Source organism: Medicago sativa, chromosome 5, assembly GCF_051527215.1.
Source record: "Medicago sativa cultivar Bolivia chromosome 5, Bolivia_mono, whole genome shotgun sequence".
In the NCBI taxonomy this organism is placed as follows: domain Eukaryota; kingdom Viridiplantae; phylum Streptophyta; class Magnoliopsida; order Fabales; family Fabaceae; genus Medicago; species Medicago sativa.
This window is the reverse complement of record NC_140753.1, coordinates 74135122-74158549: the sequence shown is the minus strand read 5'-3', so window position 1 is coordinate 74158549 and position 23428 is coordinate 74135122. Positions and strand designations below refer to the sequence as shown.

The window sequence follows — 23428 nt, the reverse complement described above, 5'->3', positions numbered from 1 at the left end:
ATGTAGGTCCGAGTTTTGCTTGATTATTTAAAGTCGAGGTCGAGTGTTGATATCATCCCCACCCCACCACGATAGTAATATATATGTGTGTTCTTTGTCTTTAATATTAGAGAAAGTATTTGATAGACACATACATAAATTAATATTATTTAGACACACTCACATGAAATCAACAAAATTAGACAAAAATAATTCAGTCACACCAACCGATATCATTTAATTTTTCTTCTCCGTTAATTTTTTTTAGTTTTGTTTGTATGTCCAAACATTTTTCTTTGGGCTTGTGTCGAAATCCTCTTAATATCGAATTATTATATATTTTAATATAATTTATTTTGCAATCGTTTTTATTTTTAATATATTTTAAAGGAAAAAAAATATATAAAATGCACAAAGCCGCATCAGAAACCCTCTGCAATGGAGTGGCAACACCACCTTACGGCGCCGCAATAAGCAACTCGCAACGACAACCACCTCCTCCTTCACAGGTTAGGGTTATCAACATTTGCTATTCCTTTTTCATTCATTCAATTTTCAAATCTCAATTTTTCTCTTTTTCCGCATATTCATCATCATCATTTTTCTCTACACTTTCGATTTCAAACAGGGGAACACACTTTTTTCTTTCGATCATCGAAAATGTCAAGATGCATACCATTGGATCAACAAAATCTTGCCACATTCCACACCATTCCCTGTTGCCAATGCGCGTCTCCACTCGAACTAAACACCGCTAACATGTGTGTCAAATGTTTACGCTCAAAAACCAATATCACACATGGTTTACTCAAGAAACTCAGACTAACACATTGCACCGAATGCGAATGCTATTTACAACCCCCCACTACTTGGATCAAACTAATACCACAATCAAAACAGTTTCTTGCATTTTGTTTGAAGAAACTAGAACAGAATATGAAATTCCAGAGAGTTAGGTTAGTACATGCTGAAACCCTTCCAACTGAACCCGACTCGAAAAAGACCAAAATCAAGGTTTTTGTTCAGAAAGAGGTTATGAATGGAACAATAGTGGAACAGTCTTATGTTGTTGAGTATGTTCAATATGATCGTATTTGTCAAAATTGTACTCGGGTGAATGCTAACCCTAATCAATGGAGTGCTGTTGTGCAGTTAAGACAACATGTTTCGCATATGCGCACTATATTTGATTTGGAACAGGCTATTTTGAAACATGGTGTTGGTAGGAATGTTGTGAGAATCAAAAAGATGAAACAAGGTATTGACTTTTTTTTCGATAGAGAAAGTTGTGCTAAGAAGTTTGTTGATTTTGTAAAGGCACAGGTTCCTGTGAGGATTTGTGATGGTAAGGAGCTTGTTTCTTGTGGTAAGAAGAGTAATGATTATAATTATAAATACACTTTTTCTGTTGAAATTTGTCCTGTTTGTCGTGGGGATTTGATTTTTATGCCTCCTAAAGTTGCTTCGAGTTTGGGAAATATTGGTCCTATTGTGATTTGTACTAGGGTTACCAACACGATTGCTTTGTTTGATCCGATTACATCGGCACGCTGTTTCTTAGTTGGTGATATGTATTGGAGGGCACCCTTTAAGTCTTTACTCACTAGCAAAGAGTTAGTGGAATATGTTGTGCTTGATGTCGAGGAGGTTCATTCAGAGGTTACTGTTGATGGCAAAAAGTTCGGTTTGGCTAATGTTGAGGTTGCTCGTGTCAAAGATTTTGGAAAGAATGACACGAGATTTAATATCAAGACTCATCTGGGTTATCTTTTGAAATTTGGTGACCATGCTTTTGGTTATGACTTGTGTGGGGTGAATAGTGGTGATAGTGAGATTGAATTGGAGGAGTACATAGGAGGTGGTGCAATTTTAATAAAGAAGAGGTATGAAGAGAAACGCCAGAAGAAACGCGGGAAGCGTCAGTCGTCCTCAAATGATCTAGAAGGAATCTATGATAAGATGATCGGCTTATCATTAGGTGGTGAAGAGCTACCTTATGATCTATTGGAGGAGCAGCTGGGTGGTCTAAGTCTTCATCTGAATGATGAGGAATCTGAGGCGAAGAGTAAGAAAGTGAGGAGGATAACATGATGAAATAAACAAAATTCACTTCTATCCTGACAAGCTGATATAGAAACTTAGAGAATTTTGGTTTTGTTTATGTCTAGGCTGTCGTTTATTTTTGTTTAGGTTGTTTTAATTTGCAACTTCTCTTGATGTTTTTGTTTATTCCAAGGATGAGAAGATGGTTATTTTTCATGAGATAGTAAATGATACATATAATTAGTTATGGTGTTATTATCATATTAATATTCCTTTATTAATCTTCTAAAGAATCCAGTGTAGTTCTTGATAAGCATTGCACTTTTTGGATTATGTTATGTCCATAGCAAGAAACAAGTATAATTGTCAGAAAGAAGTGTTCCAGATGATGCACAATATGTAGACAGTAAATTGAGCCTTCAATACCATAAAGATTGCCCTGCAGTGTGTCTAATATTATAATTGGTAAGGCATAAGGTGATGTTATAATTGCCTAAACCCTTTTTTTGTGTAAGACTTGTCCATACAAATTGCCTTTCTACCAAGGCTGTAGAAAATTCCCTATCCTAGTCTTAATTTGGTGCTTGAGTTGGTATCCTTAATAGCTAAGCATTAGTGAAATATTTTACACTCTCTTTTGTCCCTCCTTTAGTTGTGGTTGAAGGTATTATCCAGCAATATTAAAATTAGCCACACCTATTTTTTTCAGCTACTAAGTTTGAGACATATTTGTGCTATAGAACAATTATAGTTTGCATATCCAAGCCTCAATAGTTCCGAATTTTATACATTGTTGGCTACCATTTGCTAATCATATTTGTAGGTAGCTAGTATTGTCTTAAGGTTGTTGAAAGTTGGAACCTCGATTATGAACAGTCAAAATTAGGTTGAAGGTAAGGTACCAATGTTTCACTGTATGCTTCTCTAAGTAGGTTTAACTAGTTAAATTTTCATTGATTCACTTTCCTATTGCCAGAGTTCCTTAATCTCATGTATAAGAATATAATCATGTCGCAAAACCTCAGTGTCTGTTTAGATAGAGTAATTTTTAGTGAGTGGTGTATTTTTAGAAAGTGCTTAAAACGATTGGGTTAAACTACATTGTTTGGATAATTAGTCCAAACAGAGAGAATTTGATAAATACATTGTTTGTCATTTTAATGATTCTTAACTTGCATATATTCTATTGAAACTTTGTTACAAGTCATTATTGTATTGTATTGTATTATGAATTCACATTTTGATTGTTTCCAACTAGTTATCTGCTTGTCTAACCTCTGTTCTATATGAGCCAAGTCAACGTTGTGATTGTTGGATACCGATCTCCTAACAGTCATAGGGGTGAATGATGTTATGTTATGAGGCTGCATATCAAGTGTTTTATGAGATATTGATTTGATTTACAAACTTCTTATATTAATATTTGGTGAATGTCTATTAATATTGTCTTCTTTCAACCCACCTGGGTTGTCCTGGTGGTTTTGGTCATAATTGATCATAATTATGAGAGTCACAATCGACTGATCAATTACGTTATTGTAGTAATCATTCAAAAGTGAAAATGAAGCTTAGAGTTGTGAATCTCCAGTGTCTTACTACTACTTCTGAGTTATCACTTTCACTCTCTTAAATGGCCAAGTTTGTAAGCATTATTTGGCTCCAAGCCATAAATAGCCCAAACACCAATTTCCTAGCTTACACATCTCAGCTGAAATAACTCTTTCCATTTCACAAGTGCAGCTCAATAACCTTTGCTTTTGCATCTGATGCTGGCAAACTTGTCGGCTTGTTTTCTGTTATGTTGTCACAATAAGGAACTTTGATAGCCAAGTTGTTGTAGGATTAACAACTATTTATCAAAGATTAAATGCAAAGATTTATACCAATATTGTCGGTGCTCTTTCTATGTCTCCAGATAAGAAAGCCAAGGCATCTCTCTTTCTGAACTCTCTGGTACATGTGGTTGTTGGCCTAATAGTAGCTCCTCTAGTCAATGATATGAAGTCACTAGTTTTGTGGATTTTATGTGAAACTTTTGTGTTTTGCTGAACTTTTTATATGCATAACCATTTATCCATCACTTTTGATGATATGGTTTGATACTTTGGTTAACCACCTCATACACAGTCTGTGATTTTAGCTAGTGTACATTCTTCAAAACCTCAATCTCATATGTAACTGAGGTTATTAATTAACAATTATCTTTTGTCACATTTTTCGCTTTGCCCGGTTTCTTCCATGGAGATTTTAACTCTCCTGGATTACATTGGAAACAGTCATGTTCATCCAAAGAAAATTGAATATCACGTGATACTAATCAGAGTTTGAATTTTGAAAGGAACAAAAACTATATGTTCATCCAAGCTTTCTATTTTTAACCGAATGAATAATTCATGTAACAATACAAAATCAACCAATACAAAAGCATCAACAGAAGTATTTTATTCTGTTATTTAGTGTTAATAGTCTAATGTTTGTTTGGCATGTGATCCTTTTTTTATTTTATCTTTATTATATGTCGTGTATTCTTTTCTTTCTTCATGTACATGATATCAAAGTGATTTCCCAAATAATAATACTATAATTTGGGTCAAGATATTGTGCCATAAAGAGCACAAGTTAAGAAGCAGAAATTAAAAGTCAATTTTTTATTGAAAAGATAAAATTTTAAATTTTTAAAGATATTAAATGTATCATTTCTAAGAAAAACTTATGTTTAGAGTCTAAACTTGTGCGTATCGACATTGTCAAATGGGTTAAATCTTACAAACATATATTACATATTTTCCCGTATTTATTGTGATTTTAAAACACATACCATCCAATAAAAAATGTGAAAAAAAATGAAGAGTTTAAGATTTAAACTTTAATCTTTATATATCACTCCCTCTAGTCTTTATCATAAGAAACAAAACTAATAAACATCAAAACCAATGCATCAATTGTTAATACTATATCCTTATAAAAATCCTTATAAAAAATTGGTATAAATCTTTGCATTCTAAAACATAACAGTTATTATAAAAGAGTAAATAGTTGTATTTAATCTTTTAAATCTTGGTATAAATCTTTTAAATATTTTATAATATATCCTTATAAAAAATTGTAAAACATTAAATACATCCACTAATATTAAAAGAGTAAATGGTCACTTTAGTCCCTGACTCTGCTCCTCGCTGTCACATAGGTCATTGACTCAGGATTAAATACAAAGAATTATCTGACTCTGCACTTCCATTATCACTTTAGTCCCTGACGTTAAATAATTTTGTTAAGTGTGTCATAAGGACTAAAGTGAAAGTAGAAAATAGTCACTTTAGTCCCTGAACCAAAAATCAATATCTCCAACTTAAACCTCAAAACCCTATCCCTTAAATTGAAAATCTCAAATCCATAATTTATTATTTTATTTGACAGTATTAATATAACATTTTTTTTGTTTTTGTTCAAAATAGTGTTCTTTTATTTAAAACTAGTTACAAACCCGTGCTTCGCACGGGTTAAATAACGTATCTTGTAAAAATATTGTTCCAAAGGAAAAATGAGTAAATTAATGAATATTGCACAAACTTGGATATTCTAAATAAATCACTTTTACTATATTTTTAAAAAACTTTGTTATAAAGGAGAAATGAACAAATTAAGAGAAATAGCTGCATTTTTCTAAGAAATTGTTGTCGTTCATAAATGTGAAAATCAAGCAAGCATATTGCACAAATCTCAGCTATATGTACATTTCTAAAACATTTACCAAAGCATTATAAAGATTTGCTGTAGGAAAAGAGCATGTTCTATTTTGTTCAAGAGATTAGGAAAACAACATTATAATTAACATGATACTAATTGGAACCAATGAAGGAACCAATAATATGCAGATTAACATTACATAATAGTTAGGTTTATAAAAGAGACTGCAAGTGTCATAGACTAACCAAAAATGGATTTTTGCCAATATTTATATCAGACAAAATGAAAAAAAAAAAAAACAAATGACATCCCAAAGTCAAGATAGTTTACGATTACAGTCCAAAGTGATACGCCAAAATAGTAGAAGTTCAAATAGTTCAGTAGCAAAGATCTATTTTGGAACAACTCGAACGTGCAAGTTCTTCGGTGACTTTTCGAGATCAAAGATGAGCTTACCACCTTCTTCCATCACACGTTCTCTGCAGAAATTGAACCACTGCCCACCCAAGTATTTTTCATAGCTTGCTCTTTCGGCGGTAATGAGGCGACACTTACACTTTCTCTGTGTCTGGTCATCAATGAGAGTGATTGTTTTGCGCTTTTCTTTCAGAATTGTTCTTGACACCTCGTTTGGGAAATGCTAAACAGGGAAATAACTGTAATATTAGTCTAATGCATATTAACATGGATAAGATGTATGCGAATATAGTTACATATAATTTATAAAATGAAGGTAGCTAAACTGATTTTAAGCTAAAGAAAATGTACCATGACTTCTAATTTATCTTCCTATTATCTTCCTATAAAGTCTAGATAAATGCATGCATGTGGATTATATGTACCCCGTTGGCAAATTAAAATTGTTGAAACAAATGGAAATTAAGCATCACTCCCGCATGTGCATTTATAGATAGCACCATTTGACATTGATGTCTTCGAACATTTGGTGCAACTCTCATAATATCATCCAAACTGGTTAGGATTGAATTTAGTTGTTTTCCAAATAGTGATGCAGTATGTATCCTAACACAAATTATGCACATGAAATAAAGAATAATGCAATATGTATTTTTAATTTGTGCGTAAAAAAACTCAAAGCATGTTTGTGCATAAAAAAAGCAAACCTTGACTAAGTTTATAAATTCAGCAATTGGCCTAACTTGAGACAGATTGGAAAAATCGTTGTACGAAGTACGTTGAAAAGAAGCCGAAATCTGACTTAAGTTCTGACTGAAGCTTTGACTCTGAGCTTGAGAAGTGTTAAGGTCACGACAACAATTCAAGAAACATGGCCAAAAAACAATCAAATCAGATTGTGAAATAATAAGTTATTCTAACACTGTATTGTGAAATCATAATGCAAACTTACTAAGTCTTAAACTTTTCAACAACCGGATGATGTAGGTTGATGAGCAGCCTCGAACCTAACCAATTGTTACATATATTTAGGTTACCATTGACTACAAAATGGAAGCAAAGAACTCAAGGTAAATAAATGGTAAATGATAAAGCTACGAAGTATTTTTCCCATAGTGTAACATCAATCATATTCCCACTGCATAAGAAAATACATCTTTCAAGTCATTATCAAACTTATACAAAATCCTATCATCTGATGCTGACAAATTAGAAAATGATACCTTTTATCTTTCAACACAATGTTCGTAGTTTCTTTCCAGTCCCAATTGGCGTTGTCTTGACAATCTCATGAAGAAACCCGATGATTCTTAAAAAAAAAATTACATCTATAAGAACATTATAATCGAAGAAAACACAAAAATAAATTAAAGCACATAACTATACCATATAAAACGTCAGTTTTGAATTTTCCATCTTGAATTTCCTTAAATGACTTAAAGCGAAATTCATGAGTAAGAACATTAGTTAACTTGTCATACTTCTGCACCTTTGTACCAGAACCAAAAACAACCTTAAAGGGATTAAATGCAATGTCATTATCAAACACATGACAATTATAAAAATTATAAATCCTGTTTTCCTCGATCAAAGCCTTCCAAAGCTCCAATTCTCCATATCGAGTTATTACATGAACTCGATCACCCTAAATCTGAGAAAGAAACCAAAAAATATAAATAAATCAAAATGTACACTAATAAGTAACATTGATAAATCATAAAGGAAATTACAACAAATCTTAACTAATTCATTTAACCTTTGCATCACAAATAATGAGCTTCATATGTTGATTCTCATTACTACCAGTCACAATCCTAGAATCCAACAGTCCAAATCCTATTTTCCAAATGTCCAAATCATTTTTGAGATCCTTAATGTAGTCATAATCCATTGACATTGAAAGTCCTATGTGGAAATACAATAATACATCATTTAATTTTATTCACTTTGTTCATTCTGATATCGAAAGAAGCTAACATATTTCTTTGTGATCAATTTTTGTATCATCAAATCAACCTGATCTTAAATGCACAAATTTCTGTATCATCAACTTTCTGGACCTCAATGATGTGACTAAAACAAATTTACACCAATCAACTTTCGTACGGCTCAATGATATAGGAAAGAGTAAACCAAATATGAAAACTGTTACAGCTTTAGGATTACTCACAAAAACTAAAATAACTCACATGCATCAATTTTTTTTCAACTACAGTACCAGAAGCTAAAATAACAATTGTGTCAAAACCTTACCATGAGCTAAAATTCAATCATCATGACCTCTACTATACTCCACATAACAAAGGAAGATTTTTCTACAGCCATGCAACATAACAATTTTTGGTACATAATCCACTAACAATTGAAAAAAAACAAAAAATAAAACCCTTAAAATGCAGAATCGTGAAAAAAGGAAGAAAAACACCTATGATGAAGCAAAAACTAAAACAGTGTCGAAAAATGAACACCTCAAGCCATAAAAATCAGTCAACTCAAGTCATGCATGGTCTCAGAACCATGAAAAATGAAAGAAAATGACCTCTTATGAAGAAGAAAGTGTAACAGTGTTCCCAGTTAAACTTAGATACTGTTTGGCCAAGGTTTTTTACGGTCTAAAGGTTACTTCAAAACAAAGTTAAAATAAAGGCCTTTAAGAAAGAAGTTAAAGTTGTTTGGTTTCTTAGTTTTTTTAATTTTAAAGTTATTTTTAAAATATTGTACAAACTTTGAATTTTTTTTACGGTGTCCGGGGTTCGAACCCCGGACTTAGCATATATTTATGCATTGTTCCTATCAAGTGAGCTAAGCTCACGAGGACAAAACTTTGAATTTATTATGAATTAACATAATAAATAAAAAAAATTAAAATATTTTCTGAAGGCTAAAGATGTTAAGAAATAAAAGATATTTTTTTTTTTTACAAATCCTATATTTACTCAATAACGTTTATTTTGTGTAACATGAATACAAATTTGTATCATCATATAAATGACTTGTTAATTATTTGAATAGGAGAAACAATTTAAGGAGCCTGAAATAATATGAATACCCCTTTTAGTCCCTGTAATATGAGCGAATTCCGGTTTTAGTCCCTATAAAAAAAAAAGTTTAGATTCTGTCCCTAACATTTGAGATTCTTCCACTTTTAGTCCCTCACCTGAACCAGTCAGCAAAATCTGCTGACGTGTCATGCTGACTGTGTAATTATTTTTATTTTTTATTTTTTTATTGTGCACACGTGGCATTTGTATTTTTTTAATAAAAATTATTAAAAAAATAAAAAAACGAAAAAAAAAATCTAGAAAAATTTATAAAAATTAAAAATAATGAAAAAAATCTGAAAAAATCTAAAATTTTGGAAAATTAATTTTCAGAAATAAAAAAATTCTAAAAAATTGGAAAATTAATTTTCAAAAATAAAAATATTCTAAAAAATTTGAAAAAAATTCAGGATTTTTTTTTTAAAAAATTTGGAAATGTTTTTTTACGGATTTAGCCAAATTTTTTAAACAGGAATTTTTTAAAAATCCAGAAAATAAAAAAAAAATATATTCTAATCTTTAATCACCACACAACCTCCCTCTAAAACCCAACTGCTACCAGCGTGAGCTCACAGGAGGAAAAAAAAATTGCAACTTAAAACAAAAAGCTGAAGCATCATCCTCTAGAACCCACATCAGCAGCACAACCCTTCCTTCTTTCCTTCATTTCTTTCTTTTCTCTTCTCTCTCCTCACTTCTCCTTCTCTCTCTCGTTCTTCATCTTTTTCTTTTCTTTCTTTTCTTTTTTTTTCAAACAAAAATTACAATTCCCGTTCTTCTTTCTCTCTCCCGTTAATTCTTCTTTTTCTCCATTTCTTTATTTTTTCTTTTTTTTTCTTTTCTCTTCTTCTCTTTTTTTGTTTTTTCCCTTTTTTATATATACAAACAACAACAAAAAATAAAAAAAAGGTTTAGATCTAAAAAAAAAAACAAAAGAAAAAGAAAAACTTTGGATGTATGGGTTTTGGTGCGGTTTCGGTTTGTCCGTTTCTTGAGGTTGAGGGTTGGTACTGGTTTGTTGAAAATTGTGTTTGGCGTAAGATTTGGATTCGATTTCGACGGCAGACTTAAGTGTGTGTTTGGCATTGGATTTTGACTGTGTATGATGTTTCAGGGTTATGTGATGAAGATTGTTGATTGTTGATCGATAGGGAATTTGTGTTGTTTCGGTGTTTATGAGCTTATGATTTATGGAATTGGTTATGAGTTTGGAGATTGGGTTGTTCTTTGAAAAGAATGGTGTTGAGCGTGTGTGCGTTGTGGATTGGTTGATGATTTGCAAATTGGCTCTGTGTTGTTTGTGTGATGATTTTTGCGTGTCCTCTCACAGCTTCCTTCCATTTGTTTCAAATTTATTAACCAACAGATTTTAATTTCTTCACATAAATGGATTTTAATTATGTGAAGGACTTGAATTTTGTGTGTCCAGATTTTAAAAAAAAATCCTGAATTTTTTTCAAATTTTTTAGAATTTTTTTTATTTCTGAAAATTAATTCTAAAAAAGATCAAGTTCCTGAAAAAAATTGAACTTTTTTTAAAAAATTTCGAAATATATTTTCTTATTATTTTAAAAAAAATTGAAATTTTTTAAATTTGAAAAATATTCAGATTTTTTTCCAAAAAAAATAATCAGAATTTTTTTTTTAGATTTTTAAATTTTTTTAGATTTTTTAAATTTTTTCAGATTTTTTTCATTATTTTTAATTTTTTAATATTTTTTTCGTTTTTTTTATTTTTTAAGAATTTTTTATTAAAAAAATACAAATGCCACGTGTGCACAATAAAAAAAATAAAAAATAAAAATAATTACACAGTCAGCATGACACGTCAGCAGATTCTGCTGACACGTCAGCAGATTCTGCTGACTGGTTCAGGTGAGGGACTAAAAGTGGAAGAATCTCAAATGTTAGGGACAGAATCTAAACTTTTTTTTTACAGGGACTAAAACCGGAATTCGCTCATATTACAGGGACTAAAAGGGGTATTAACCCTAAATAATCTCAAAATAGTTGGTTTTTTTCTATTTCAATTATACTCTATATCAAATTTCGTTATAAGAATACCATATTTCTGGTGTCTTTAAAAAATATAAGAGTTTATATTATATGATATTATATTTGTTGCATTGTTGGTGTCATGGAAACAGATAAGTTTAGTTTTTTGGAATAAGAAAAAGATATGCATAGTTTGTTACAATATAAAGGTGCAATATATATATATATATATATATATATATATATATATATATATATATATATATATATATATATATATATATATAAGTATAATTGTTTTAGGCATCTATACCGTTTTTTGAAGAAAAGACATCCACAATTTTACTTTTAATTAAAATCAAAATTTTATAAAAATAATCATACGCATTATGCAACGCCAAAAAAAATTATATGCATTAGTGTAACAAAAATACAGACACGCATAAAGTATTACTCTAAACGATAATGTGTGTGTTATTAGCGAGGTTGAAGAAAGAAAATAAAAATATTTGTGAGGTTGTGATGATTAAACAATATTGAAATTAAATATATAAGTGATAAAAAGATAATAAAATTCCTTTGAATAAAAGGTAATAAAATTAAATTTAACGGTTCAAAAAGAATTAAATGGAAGAAAAAAATAATTGAAATATAATATTAAAAAATTAAAGAATAGGTTCCCAACGTGAATTGAAGAGAGATGCTTGTGAAATAAATTGTCGAGAAGTAGTTTTTTGAAGTAGCATTCAACAACTTTTGGCCAAAGCTCATTCCATTCAATTTTATGCATTAAAGAAAAGTACCATTTTTAGTAAGTATTTAATTGATATTGTATTTGACTTAACTTTTCCTTAAAAATGTAGAGAAGTTGGAAAAAAACCGGGTCAAACGGTATCTTAATCTCCCACAACAGTAGTGTAGAAGCAACTGAATTTGAGAGAAAAAATTGGAAAATAGTTAAAAATAAAAAAATTGAAAAATAGTTAAATGTTTTTAAAAATATAAAAATTGGAAAATAGTTAAAAAAAATCGGTGAGGTAGCACTCAACCAAGCAACACTAAAAAAAATTATATGCATTAGCGTAACAAAAAAAAACAGACAGACGAACATAAAATATTACTCTAAAAGTTAATGTGTGTGTGTATATATTCGCGAGGTTGAAGAAAAGAAATAAAAATATTTGGTATCATTAAATGACATCGTGAATAAAAATATTTGTGAGGTTGTGATGGTTAAACGATATTGAAATTAAATATATAAGTGATAAAAAGATAATAAAATTCCTTTGATAAAAAGATAATAAAATTAAATGGAATCTCCTTAAAAAATTAAATGGAACGGTTCAAAAATAAAATAAAATAAAGTTAAATGGAATAAAAAAAACATATTGAAATATAATATTAAAAAATAAAATAAAAGATTCCTAGCGTGAGTTGGAAAGAGGTGTTTGTGAAATAAATTATCGAGAATTAGTTTTTTAAAATAACATTCAACAACTTTTGGCCAAAGCTCATTCCATTCAATTTATTCCATTCAATTTTAGGCATTAAAAAAAAGTATTTTTTTTAGTAAGTACTTAATTGATATTGTGTTTGGCCTAACTTATCCTTAAAAATGTAGAGAAGTTGAAAAAAAACCGGGTCAAACGATACCTTAATCTCCCACAACGGCAATGTAGAAGCAACTGAATTTAGGATTATTTTTATTCTTATAAAATAAATATAAAAAAATTATATAAAAAGAATAAAAAAGAATATAATTATAAAATAATAAAAAAGAAAATAATTTGGATGAGGTGGCACTCTCCAAGGTTAAGGAATTATGGAATTACCAAATTGCCCCTCATTGGGGCAAAATTGGAAATTCATATGGCATCAATTTTAATAAATAGTTAGTAGATTAAAAAATAGAGAATAATAATATCAGCATAATTTTTTTTGTTACACAGTTGGTTGTTTAATACCGTGGACAAAATTTTACCGTTAATTGCATAAAAAATACATAAAACTTTCAATACAATTTATAGAACATACAATATTCAATAGATCTGAAGAAAAAAAATCTACAATGTTTAGAAAAAAGTCATTTTTTTTACAAGAGAAAAAAGTCACATATTAGTGTATATTTTTTTTTAGGGATTTAAGGATGACATTTAGGAATTTGACATTCAAGTTGGGGATATTGATTTTTGGTTCAGGGACTAAAGTGACCATTTTCTACTTTCACTTTAGTCCATGTGACACATTTAACATAATTATTTAACATGGACTAAATTGATAACAGAAGTGTAGACTCAGGGACTTCTTTATATTTAATGGAAAATGTTAACAAGTGCCCTAAGGGCATTGTTTAAGCATCTAAAAGTAGTAATTTTTGCATTGAAAATTGTAAGGTTATAACTTCAACAAGTGTTTGACTTATATTTTCAATGCATAATTTCTTTTTATGAGTTCCTTAAACAATGCCTTTATGACACTTGTTAACAAGACCCATATTTAATTATGAGTCAGAGACTTATGTGACAGCGAGATGCAGAGTCAGGAACTAAAGTGACCATTTGCTCAATGTTAAAAGGGAAATGTTAAATGAAGGTAGAAAAGTCTCTTAAACAATAGCTACAAAAGTTATGACATTTTTTTTAACAAAAGTTGTGACATTTTCTAATAAATAGAATGAAACTTTTTTTAATTTTAATTTTTTTTATAACAAGAACAGGCAGAGTGTATCATTCTTGTATTATCAACAGAGTCGTGCTTATGTGACTTTTAGATAGATTTTGGATTATTTCGATAGATTTGGACTTTTGGATTCCGGACTCCGGAGTATCCAAAAAGGGCTACTTTGACTAGTTGTTGAGGACAAAAGAAGAGTCGTTATACTCCCTCCGATCATATATATAAGAAACAATTGACTTTTTAGATACATTTGACCAAGAATCCAATTCCATCCCACCAAGGGAATCTTTAATAGCCACGCTGTATCCAAAAAGATACTTTAACAGTTACACGTTCTTATTCATTCTTTCTTTATTCTTAGAATTCTTGGCTCATGTTATTTGTTCAACAAATCACCATATATAAGGTATATAGAAGTAAATAACAATTAACATGATGGACCTTACAAAAAAAAAAAAATTAACATCATTGATTAAAAATATTTTACAAATTATTTATTATATCTACACAATTGAAGAAATGATAATCAAATTCTTAGGATAAAGAAAAAAGTTAAAATAGTCTCATATTTAAAACATTTTGTAATATTTAATGATATAATCTCATATTTTTAACGTAAAAGTATCGAATCGAGTAACACGAGGATGAAGAATGATCATACGATCAAATGACTTCCCTCAAAATTAATATTTAATGATATATTCTATAGAAAATAAATTTGTGTTTTTTAATTATAAATTTATTAGGAATATTTTTTATATTAAAAAGAAATCATCAATACTGCTAAAGTCAATGTAATTAGTCAAAAATATTTTTTATTAATAAACTACCACTATGGAAAGTAAATTTTATATATAAAAAAAAAATTGAAGAAAATAAATTTTATAATTAAGAAGTAATATAGTACTAATAATTAGTACTATCAGTTACTACTTCAAAATCCACTCACAAACAAAAACTGCACTTCAATGGAAACCAAGAAGCTTCACTCTCATTTCTCACTCGGCAGACAATCTTCCCTCGCACCGGATCACGGTGATTCCGCCACCGTCAACTCACCGGTAACGGACTCTGTAACCGTAATCGACTTGGTGGATCCCACCGTTCGATTGATGTATTTAGCGAACGAAGGTGACTTAGAAGGAATCACTGAACTTCTAGACGACGGTAGTGACGTCAATTTCCGTGACAGTGACGGCCGCTCTGCTCTTCATATCGCCGCCTGTCAAGGCCGCACCGACGTTGTCGAATTGTTGCTTCAAAGAGGCGCTGAAGTTGATGTTCAAGATCGTTGGTGTAGCACTGTAATGCAATGCAACGCAATCTTTTTCGTTTGTTTCGTATTAGTATCGTGTTAGTTAATGCTAATAATTGATTAGTGTTTTTTTTTTGTTTGTTCAATAGCCTCTTGCTGATGCGTTGTATTATAAGAATCATGCTGTTGTTAAGCTTTTGGAGCAGCATGGTGCAAAACCTCCGGTTTGTAGTCTGTACCTTCATTTCTTGATTATTGTTAAGGCTCTGTTTGGATAAATAGTTTAATAAGTGCTTATTGCACTCTGAACTAAAAACAAGAACACATACACTGACACTTGCATGTTAACAGCGACAATAATCTGGGAAAATGATATAATTCAATGTAATCACATGCATCGGTGCCGGTGCCGGTGCCGGACATGCTTTCGATCAGAAATGTGATGCTTCAGAGTTATAGCATAAGTGTTTATCATATAAGTTCTTATGTATAAGTTTTTTTTTGACGGAGGTTCTTATGTATAAGTTATTTCTATAACAGAATATAAAATAGAGTTAAATTGTTTTTTGTAATCTATAAGTTGTTTTCGTAAGTTATTCTAAGAGAGCTTATGGATATAATCTGAAAAAAAGCTTCTTGAGAAGTTATAAGTCGTTTTTATAAGCTCAACCTAATTATCTCACAAGTCACAAGTACTTATCTTCAAATCTCACAAGTACTTATGCTAGTAGATGAACTTAAGTCATTTTGTTAAATAACAATGAATTTGGGACCTTTTGTTTGTTTGACTTATTTGAGTTTATAATCCGTTGTCAGACTCTTTGGAAGAGCTTATGAAACCAACTTACAACTCATGAGAATAATTTGACATTATTTTATCTTTTGTGATAGAAATAGTTTATAGATAATAGTTTATACATGCGTATTTATATGTCAAGCACTTATGCTATATGCTCTTCATTAAGTTATTTATCCAAACAAAGCTACCTATCATCTTATACTTTTTACTTTTGAGCTTTTTAGAGTAGTCACACTCACTTTGAAGACTATGAGCAATGGAAAAATAATTTAAAATTAAAATAAGTGAAATGCTATCATCGAACTCTCTAGCGTTCTATTTGCAAATTGTCACACACACTCTTCAATTCACATTATACCCGGCAAATTTATGTGAGACCCACATAATTTGGTGGGATACGTTTTCAAAACAGTTGAACTCATTAGAGAAATAGAATAGTCAAAGTCAAAATGTAATTAGTTTCATTTCGGTTTAGATTTAATTCAGTTTAGTCAGCACCTAGTGTAGCTAACTATACAAATTCAGCTAGCACACTACCCTATTGTACAGGTTTGTTTAATCTGTTAATCAAATACTCTAGGATTCTCTTTGAACTTCATCTTCAACTTCATGTTTCTATAATTCAGCCATGGTAATTTCATTTTGACTTTGACATTATTATTTCTCTAACAAAACTATTTTGAATTTCAACCAATGAGAAACTGTGTCGGAAAGAATGTGTTGCTAGCACTCCTCTTAAAATAATCTTACATGAACTTGGATTTTCGAAGACCAACATCCTATATAAGTTGAAATTAGCTTCTGTTTATCGTTTTTCAGAAGTCTCCTTCATAACTTGTATGTCAACCTATAAGCTGTAGTAAGCAATAGGCTAATTCATCCTAGGTGTTCCTTTCAAATAAGATTTGAATTTGAGATCAGTGTTGGCTAAGTGGGTGATTCATTGCCCATGCAAGAGACTTTTTTGTGTGAGGATCATAACAAGTTGCAACTTGTGTTTCGACAACAACTGTAATTTGTAACATCACATTGATAATTCTTCTCTCACTGTTTGTAGGTGGCTCCTATGCATGTCCAGAATGCCCGTGAAGTCCCGGAATATGAGATTGATTCTTCTGAACTTGATTTTACAAATAGTGTTTGCATAACAAAGGTAATATTTTAAGTTCTTTTTCTAACAGTATACGACTGTGTTCATTCATCAATTTCTTCTTGTGTCCTACCTCCTAGCATATTATTGTGAGTCACTGTCTGTCTGTTTTTCACTCGGCATTGCATGTTTTATTGTGAGTCACTGTCTGTCTGTTTTTCACTCGGCATTGCATGTTTTATATTGGATATTTTAGGGAACTTTCCGGAGTGCAGTTTGGCGTGGAATTCAAGTAGCTGTTAAAACTCTTGAGGAGGACGTGTTCACCGATGATGATAAAGTGTGGGTTGGTCTAATTAGTAATTATACAGTCTGTTGTTTTATTCATATTAATTGGATTATTCAATTCACAATTTGTATTCCCATGTCTTTCAGAAAGGCATTTCACGATGAGCTTACATTACTTCAGAAAGTAAGGCATCCAAATGTTGTTCAATTTTTGGGTGCTGTGACACAAAGCACCCCAATGATGATTGTCACTGAGTATCTACCCCAGGTTAGTGTTGACGCTGCACTCGGTATAATGAAGGTTTTAATGATCTTTTATATTTAATGATGGTGTTTATGAACAAATCATGTTGGTTAGTTGAATATAGTTGATACTAGTTGAATAAGTATTAATGCATGACAGATGCTTATTGCCTAGTAGTTTCTTGAAATATGTGCCTAAAATTGGACTAGGCGTCAATATGTGAGTTCTGTTTCTTTTTATTCAGCATTGCACTTCATAACCGTTTTGTGGTGAAAATAAGGGGAAGTGCATTGTAATATGATATACATGTGTATATATGGATATACTGGATAGTGGATACGTAATTAACTATGGATACATATGTAGAATTTTGGTCTTTGATAAACACATTCTTCCAATCCTTTTTTTGAACGGCTACATTCTTTCAATCCTTTTTTTGAACAGTCACATTCTTTCAATCTTATGTAACAGATATGCATTTCCCCAATTTTTGCACCACTTATTATCTATCTGAAATACCTTAGATTTTCGGAATTATCCTTTTCAATTTTTTTTTACTAGTTGCACTTGCTTCTCCCGTAATTTGAGTGATAATTCTACTTGTGTGTGTTATCTGGTTAGCTACACTGTACTCTATCTTTCACAAATGTAGTTTCTAACAATTTGAAATGGACTGTCACCTTTTTAAGGGGGATCTTCGTGCCTACTTGAAGCGGAAAGGTGCACTAAAACCAATAATAGCTGTGAAGTTTGCACTTGATATTGCTAGGTTAGTCAGAGCTTTCCTATTTTGAATTTGGGAAGAAACAAGTTCCCTGGCTGTTTTGTTTCTGACGAGTTGATTAGGATATAAAATTTATCCTTCCTGGAAAAATATACAAATTGAAATTGATATCCGTTATTTTAATGTATATTTTGCAGGGGAATGAACTATTTGCATGAACATAAACCTGAAGCCATAATACACCGAGATCTTGAGCCTTCGTATGTTTTCTGCTCTCCTGCCTCATCTATTAATCTAAATATTCTTCTACGCATACAATATATTAGCCGCCTGCATCATTTATCCAATTTTGAATGATTGAAACTGTTTAAAGTTTCTTCATTGTAAATGAGTAAGATAACAGAAATATTCTCCGGGATGATTCTGGGCATCTGAAAGTTGCAGACTTTGGAGTTAGCAAGTCACTCAAAATCACTAAAACAGTCAAAGAAGACAAACCTGTGACATGCCAGGATACATCATGTATGTTTTCTTTTCTTTCTTTGTGGAGTCTGGTAACATTCATAGTTGGTCTTGTTATTCTGCAAAAAAACAATATTGCAAACATTATTACTCGAGAAATGTTATCTGCGAAATTATTTGCAAAAGATAGAAGAAAAGAAATGTTTTTACCCAGTGACTACCGAAGACAATTTGTCGGGTGGCTTTAAGTTTTCTAATTTAGATTTATCAATCAACTCCAAATATTGTTATCTCTTATACATATAGTTGGCTTCATTTTGATTTTGTTGTTTGTACTTGGTTCTGTTTTATGTAGCTCTTATAGATTAATTAATTCAAATTCAAATGCATAGCAGGGCGGTATGTTGCACCAGAGGTCTACAGAAATGAGGAATATAACACCAAAGTGGATGTGTTTTCTTTCGCTCTGATATTACAAGAGGTAAAAATCTAAATCTATACCATTACTGCTCACATGTGCATGCATGTTTTAATATTCTGGAGCTTTCTAATAACTTTCAAGTTGATTATTTACCTAAAATATGTAAGTGGTCGTTTCTTCTCTGGTCTTGATATAAGGCTTATAAACCCTAACTTTTCAAATGAAATAAAAAATAGAAAAATAGTTTGATGAGTTGATGGTTCTGATGAAGATTAATGTGGTAGTTGACAAAATAATACATGCTAATTAAATTTATTCTTTTGTTATTTACTCCTCTGAACGTGGAATTAGAGTATCCCATAGTAGCAGTTAATTACATTTACTGTTTTGTCAAAAAGGGAATTTAGTCAATTTCATTTTCCTTTCTATGATTTATATTTTAAGCATGAAAAGAATTTATTTTTGAAGATTCCAATATAATGCGTCATTTTTAAGTGTTTATGTGACATTTGAGTATCTTATAGCTTGACCATCCTCCATCCATCTGAAATTAAATGGCCATCTCCACTACACACACATTTGTATTATTCAAGTAAGAAAGTTTCCATGTTCAGGAAAAGGAATGTGTTGAGTGGTGGTGTGTCTTGTGTTGCCTTCTGCACTCATATCCCATCAATATAGTCAATGCATACTAAATTAAAGATCTTTTGATGGCTTCTTTTATACGTAGGACCTGTTTCACTTATCAAGAATATATGTAGTGTGAGTCTGTGCAGAGCTTGAGCACTCTTGACTTATGAGCTATGCCTCCATCAGATCATCCTAAAGATATGTGAAATGTTTTATTACATATTTAGGTTGATCATTGGAGAAGAGGTAGGGTCCTAAAGATTTTTAGCTTCCAATAGAATCAAAGATTAAAAAATAGTATTTATATATTCATGATCATTTTAGTAAGATATTGTGCTTAAAGAGTTTCGTGTTATATCAAAGTTTGCCTGGTTCTTTTGTTCTTCCTAATTTTTGTAATGTAAAGACGGTGTTCTTGTTAACGGCTTTACTTATACTGTTTGTGATATGATAATTTTTTTGTGCAAGACACTTTTAATGTAGATGTATAGACTAAAATATACAGGTTGACAACCATCAGTGGATTGTTATTCATAGAGAATTAGAGATGTTAGCAAAATACTGACTGAACATATATGGTTTTCTGTTACTCTAGATGATTGAAGGTTGTCCACCATTTTATAGAAAGCCAGAAAATGAAGTTCCTAAAGCATATGTGGAAAATGAGCGTCCACCATTCAGGGCTTCGCCAAAACTTTATCCTTATGGATTAAGAGAGTAAGTATTTTAAATATGCGTTATTGTTGAGTTTCAAAACACAAGAGTATGAGATTAGTTAAAATAATAAGTTTACAACATTCATGAATTTTGATTTTTTTTTCTTCCATAGTTTAATTGAGGAATGTTGGGATGGAGAACCATACCAAAGACCTACGTTTAGGATAATAATCTAGAGGTTGGATAAGATCAGCAACCATATTGCTCAAAAGAGGTGTTGGAAGGTATGGAAAACTTAATTTTTCATCAATTGTTGGACCTAGTTGTCTTGGTATAGTTTTAATTTATTCAGAAGCAAATTTTAGTACTAGTAGTTATTACCAGAATGTAGCTTTTTACGATTTTTACCATATCATTGGTTATGTCCTCCATGGCTTACGTGGCCAGTATAGTATATATGGCAGTTTCAAGAGGGATTGCTGCCAATTTAATTGGCGGCAACTAGATCGTTTATAATTGTCTTTTTGTTCATGAGATCTTGTACTCTTATTCTCTTAAATAAGAGTGTACATGGGCGGGTGAGATCATAGATTCAAAATGTACAATTTATGAATCTCGCCTTTTTGTTCATTTTCACAGTAGCATACTTTTGATATACAGGCTCTGACTCCTCCATGCATCCGGAATCTGGAGACCTTGTTTAAGGGGTATCCTACAAATCCTGGTAGCCGATCAGCTCGCTCTACAGTTAGATAAACCATTGCCCATACAAAGCAACAAGAACCTCAATTTTGTAGTTTCAAGAAGGAAAAAATATACACTTGATCGTGGTTTCCATATACTTCCATTTGTGATTCATGTGTATAGTTTCTTTATTTTTTGAATAATAGTAACTTCCAACTGTGTTTGGATAACTTTTGTAATGAGGAATTATGATCTCTTTAGTTTTTCTTGGAAGTTATTTTTTCTAGCTTACAGAAACACATTAAATTGTTATTTCCTGAGTTAATTTTTATTGAATCAACACCAATTAACTCATTGTCTTGTTTGTAAGGACATAGAAGATCCTTAATTTCAACTTACAAGTGGCAAATCAATCGCAATCAAAATTTTAAACTATTTTCATATATAAAATTCACTACATTTTTTTTTTTGGTCAAACTACATTTTTTTTTTTAATATGTGTGAAAATGGCAAAGAAACTTATAATAAATACTAAGGGAGTACATCATAATAACTGTTATAATGTTCTAATCAATTAAAATTAATATGACATGCGTTTTTGTATGTATCTAGAGGAGTGCTATGGAAATTAACTTTAACACTCTCTTAAATCACTCTTTTATTGGGTTGAATTATGTGCTCACCACTTTTTATAATAGTAGAACTCACCTAAATTTCACTCAATAAAAGAGTAATTGTTAAAAGAAAAAAAAATGTTCAATGAGTTTTTCTAGCACTACTCAATATTATGACTTCGTCGTTGGTTGTTTGTCAACAAATGTCTAATTTTTTTTTTTTTAAGGGGAACAAATGTCTAATTCTTTTTTTTTAGGAACTTAGGAACAAATGTCTAATTATTGTGTTGACTACTGAAATTTGTTTTATAATATATAGTATAATGATGGGTGTTACTCTAACTCACTCTAATTTATGTTTTGTTGATTAAATAAAGATATTTGACGTGTAAGCACAACTCATATAATAACTCTACGAACATTTGAAATGTTGAGAGTCAATTTTTAATATGCAATTCCTCATTCCTCACTGATTGGTGTGTAAGTTTTGATGGATTAGAACATTTTTTTTTGAAGAAATCAAAATGGAATATATTACCAACGACAGTGGAACCTTATTAGTACAAGGTGTATTAAAAAGACCACTTCAAAAACAATCTGTCATATTTACATATGCGGTCAGTCGATACCCAAACATAACAAAGGATCCGACCACCATCTCTGCGAACTGTAACACCCCGTTTTCCCAACGTAAAAATTTCATATTTAAAAATCAGAGTATTTAAATCATAAACGGAATGTCACATACTTCTTGAAAGTCATAAATTGAATAAATAACAATTTATTCTTCAAAATCATTTAACATAAGTAATTCAAAACTTCGCAGCGGAATTAGTTCATTCAACATAAAAAGTCTTTGTCACGCAGGCCTCATCAGAAAATCTCATAAGTCTTAGTTCAATATTTATTCATAAAAGTTCATAAACAATACGTAAGGAATAGAAGTAAAGTCAAGTCCCATCCCGTTACGTATCAGAGCACCTAGACATACATGTGAGGAGTCCACTCACGACGCCTCTAATCTTGATTACCTGCAAGTTACCCATACGAAGAGCAACATTTCCAAGCAGAGGGGTGAGATTTCTCAAAACAAAAATATTAAACATATAAATCATATAAAGTACATTCAACAACTTAAACATCTTATAACTCATTAATCATATCTAACAACTTAAACTTCCTTAACTAGTATCATTAATCTTCCTACATTAGTCATAAACTATCATAACACTAATCATAAACATCTTCATATATCATCAATTACTAATCTTAAACATCTTTATATAACATCAAATAATAGTCACCAACAATCATCACATAACATCAATATCAATCATAAGCATCAACATGTAATTCACATAAGTATCATTATCAAAACATAGCATTACCGAAAATAACTTCATAATCAAATTCATAATCAATTCCATATATCCACATAATTATAAACATCAACTTATAACATCCTAAGTACAAACACAACGTTATCATGTATCGTCATAAATATATTCATAAAACATCACATATCATCATATCATAATTCACATAACATCTTATCAGAAATCATATAACATCATAATCAATCATCAACATAAACATCATAATCATTCGTCTTCATTCACATAGCACTTCATTAATAACTTATCAACGTGACATCTTGACATCTAAACAACTTGACAATTCAACAACTTGACATCTTAACATCTTAAATCATCTTAAAAACCT

General features: G+C 30.7%; 1 protein-coding gene, 1 long non-coding RNA gene and 1 pseudogene across 6 annotated transcripts; 2 read left to right on the top strand and 1 right to left on the bottom strand.

Annotated features, from left to right (window-relative positions):
- The first annotated feature begins 286 nt into the window (after positions 1–286).
- LOC146924910 (uncharacterized) lies at positions 287–2277 on the top strand (annotated as a pseudogene). Its single transcript, XR_015010305.1, has 2 exons — positions 287–488; positions 608–2277. The product of XR_015010305.1 is annotated as an uncharacterized LOC146924910 (transcript).
- A 3747-nt stretch (positions 2278–6024) lies between these two features.
- Positions 6025–7773, bottom strand: LOC146924909 (uncharacterized). Its single transcript, XR_015011001.1, has 4 exons — positions 7350–7773; positions 7079–7133; positions 6834–6958; positions 6025–6349 (listed from the first exon to the last, which is right to left on the bottom strand). It is a non-coding gene; the product is annotated as an uncharacterized LOC146924909 (long non-coding RNA).
- A 6992-nt stretch (positions 7774–14765) lies between these two features.
- Positions 14766–21446, top strand: LOC146924908 (Integrin-linked protein kinase family). Of its 4 annotated transcripts, none has more exons than XR_015010304.1 (12): positions 14766–15142; positions 15243–15317; positions 16950–17045; positions 17239–17324; positions 17418–17538; positions 18204–18283; positions 18436–18498; positions 18642–18760; positions 19096–19181; positions 20376–20468; positions 20581–20692; positions 21069–21446. XR_015010304.1 is itself a non-coding variant. In XM_085709865.1 (12 exons), the coding sequence occupies exons 1-11, from the start codon at positions 14807–14809 to the stop codon at positions 20642–20644; spliced, it is 1248 nt and encodes a 415-aa protein (XP_085565991.1). In that variant the 5' UTR covers positions 14766–14806; the 3' UTR covers positions 20645–20692; positions 21069–21446. The 4 variants fall into 4 exon arrangements, 2 of the variants coding, with proteins under 2 accessions (XP_085565991.1, XP_085565990.1); XM_085709865.1 differs by having other exon boundaries at positions 20347–20468; XM_085709864.1 differs by having other exon boundaries at positions 19093–19181; positions 20347–20468.
- Positions 21447–23428: the final 1982 nt, after the last annotated feature.

Coding starts and splice junctions, on each gene's coding strand:
- LOC146924908 (XM_085709864.1), top strand. CDS start 14,807: ATGGAAACCAAGAAGCTTCACTCTCATTTCTCACTCGGCAGACAATCT. Junction 17,046..17,238: donor ATAGTGTTTGCATAACAAAG/GTAATATTTTAA, acceptor TGGATATTTTAG/GGAACTTTCCGGAGTGCAGT. Junction 17,325..17,417: donor TTCACCGATGATGATAAAGT/GTGGGTTGGTCT, acceptor CATGTCTTTCAG/AAAGGCATTTCACGATGAGC.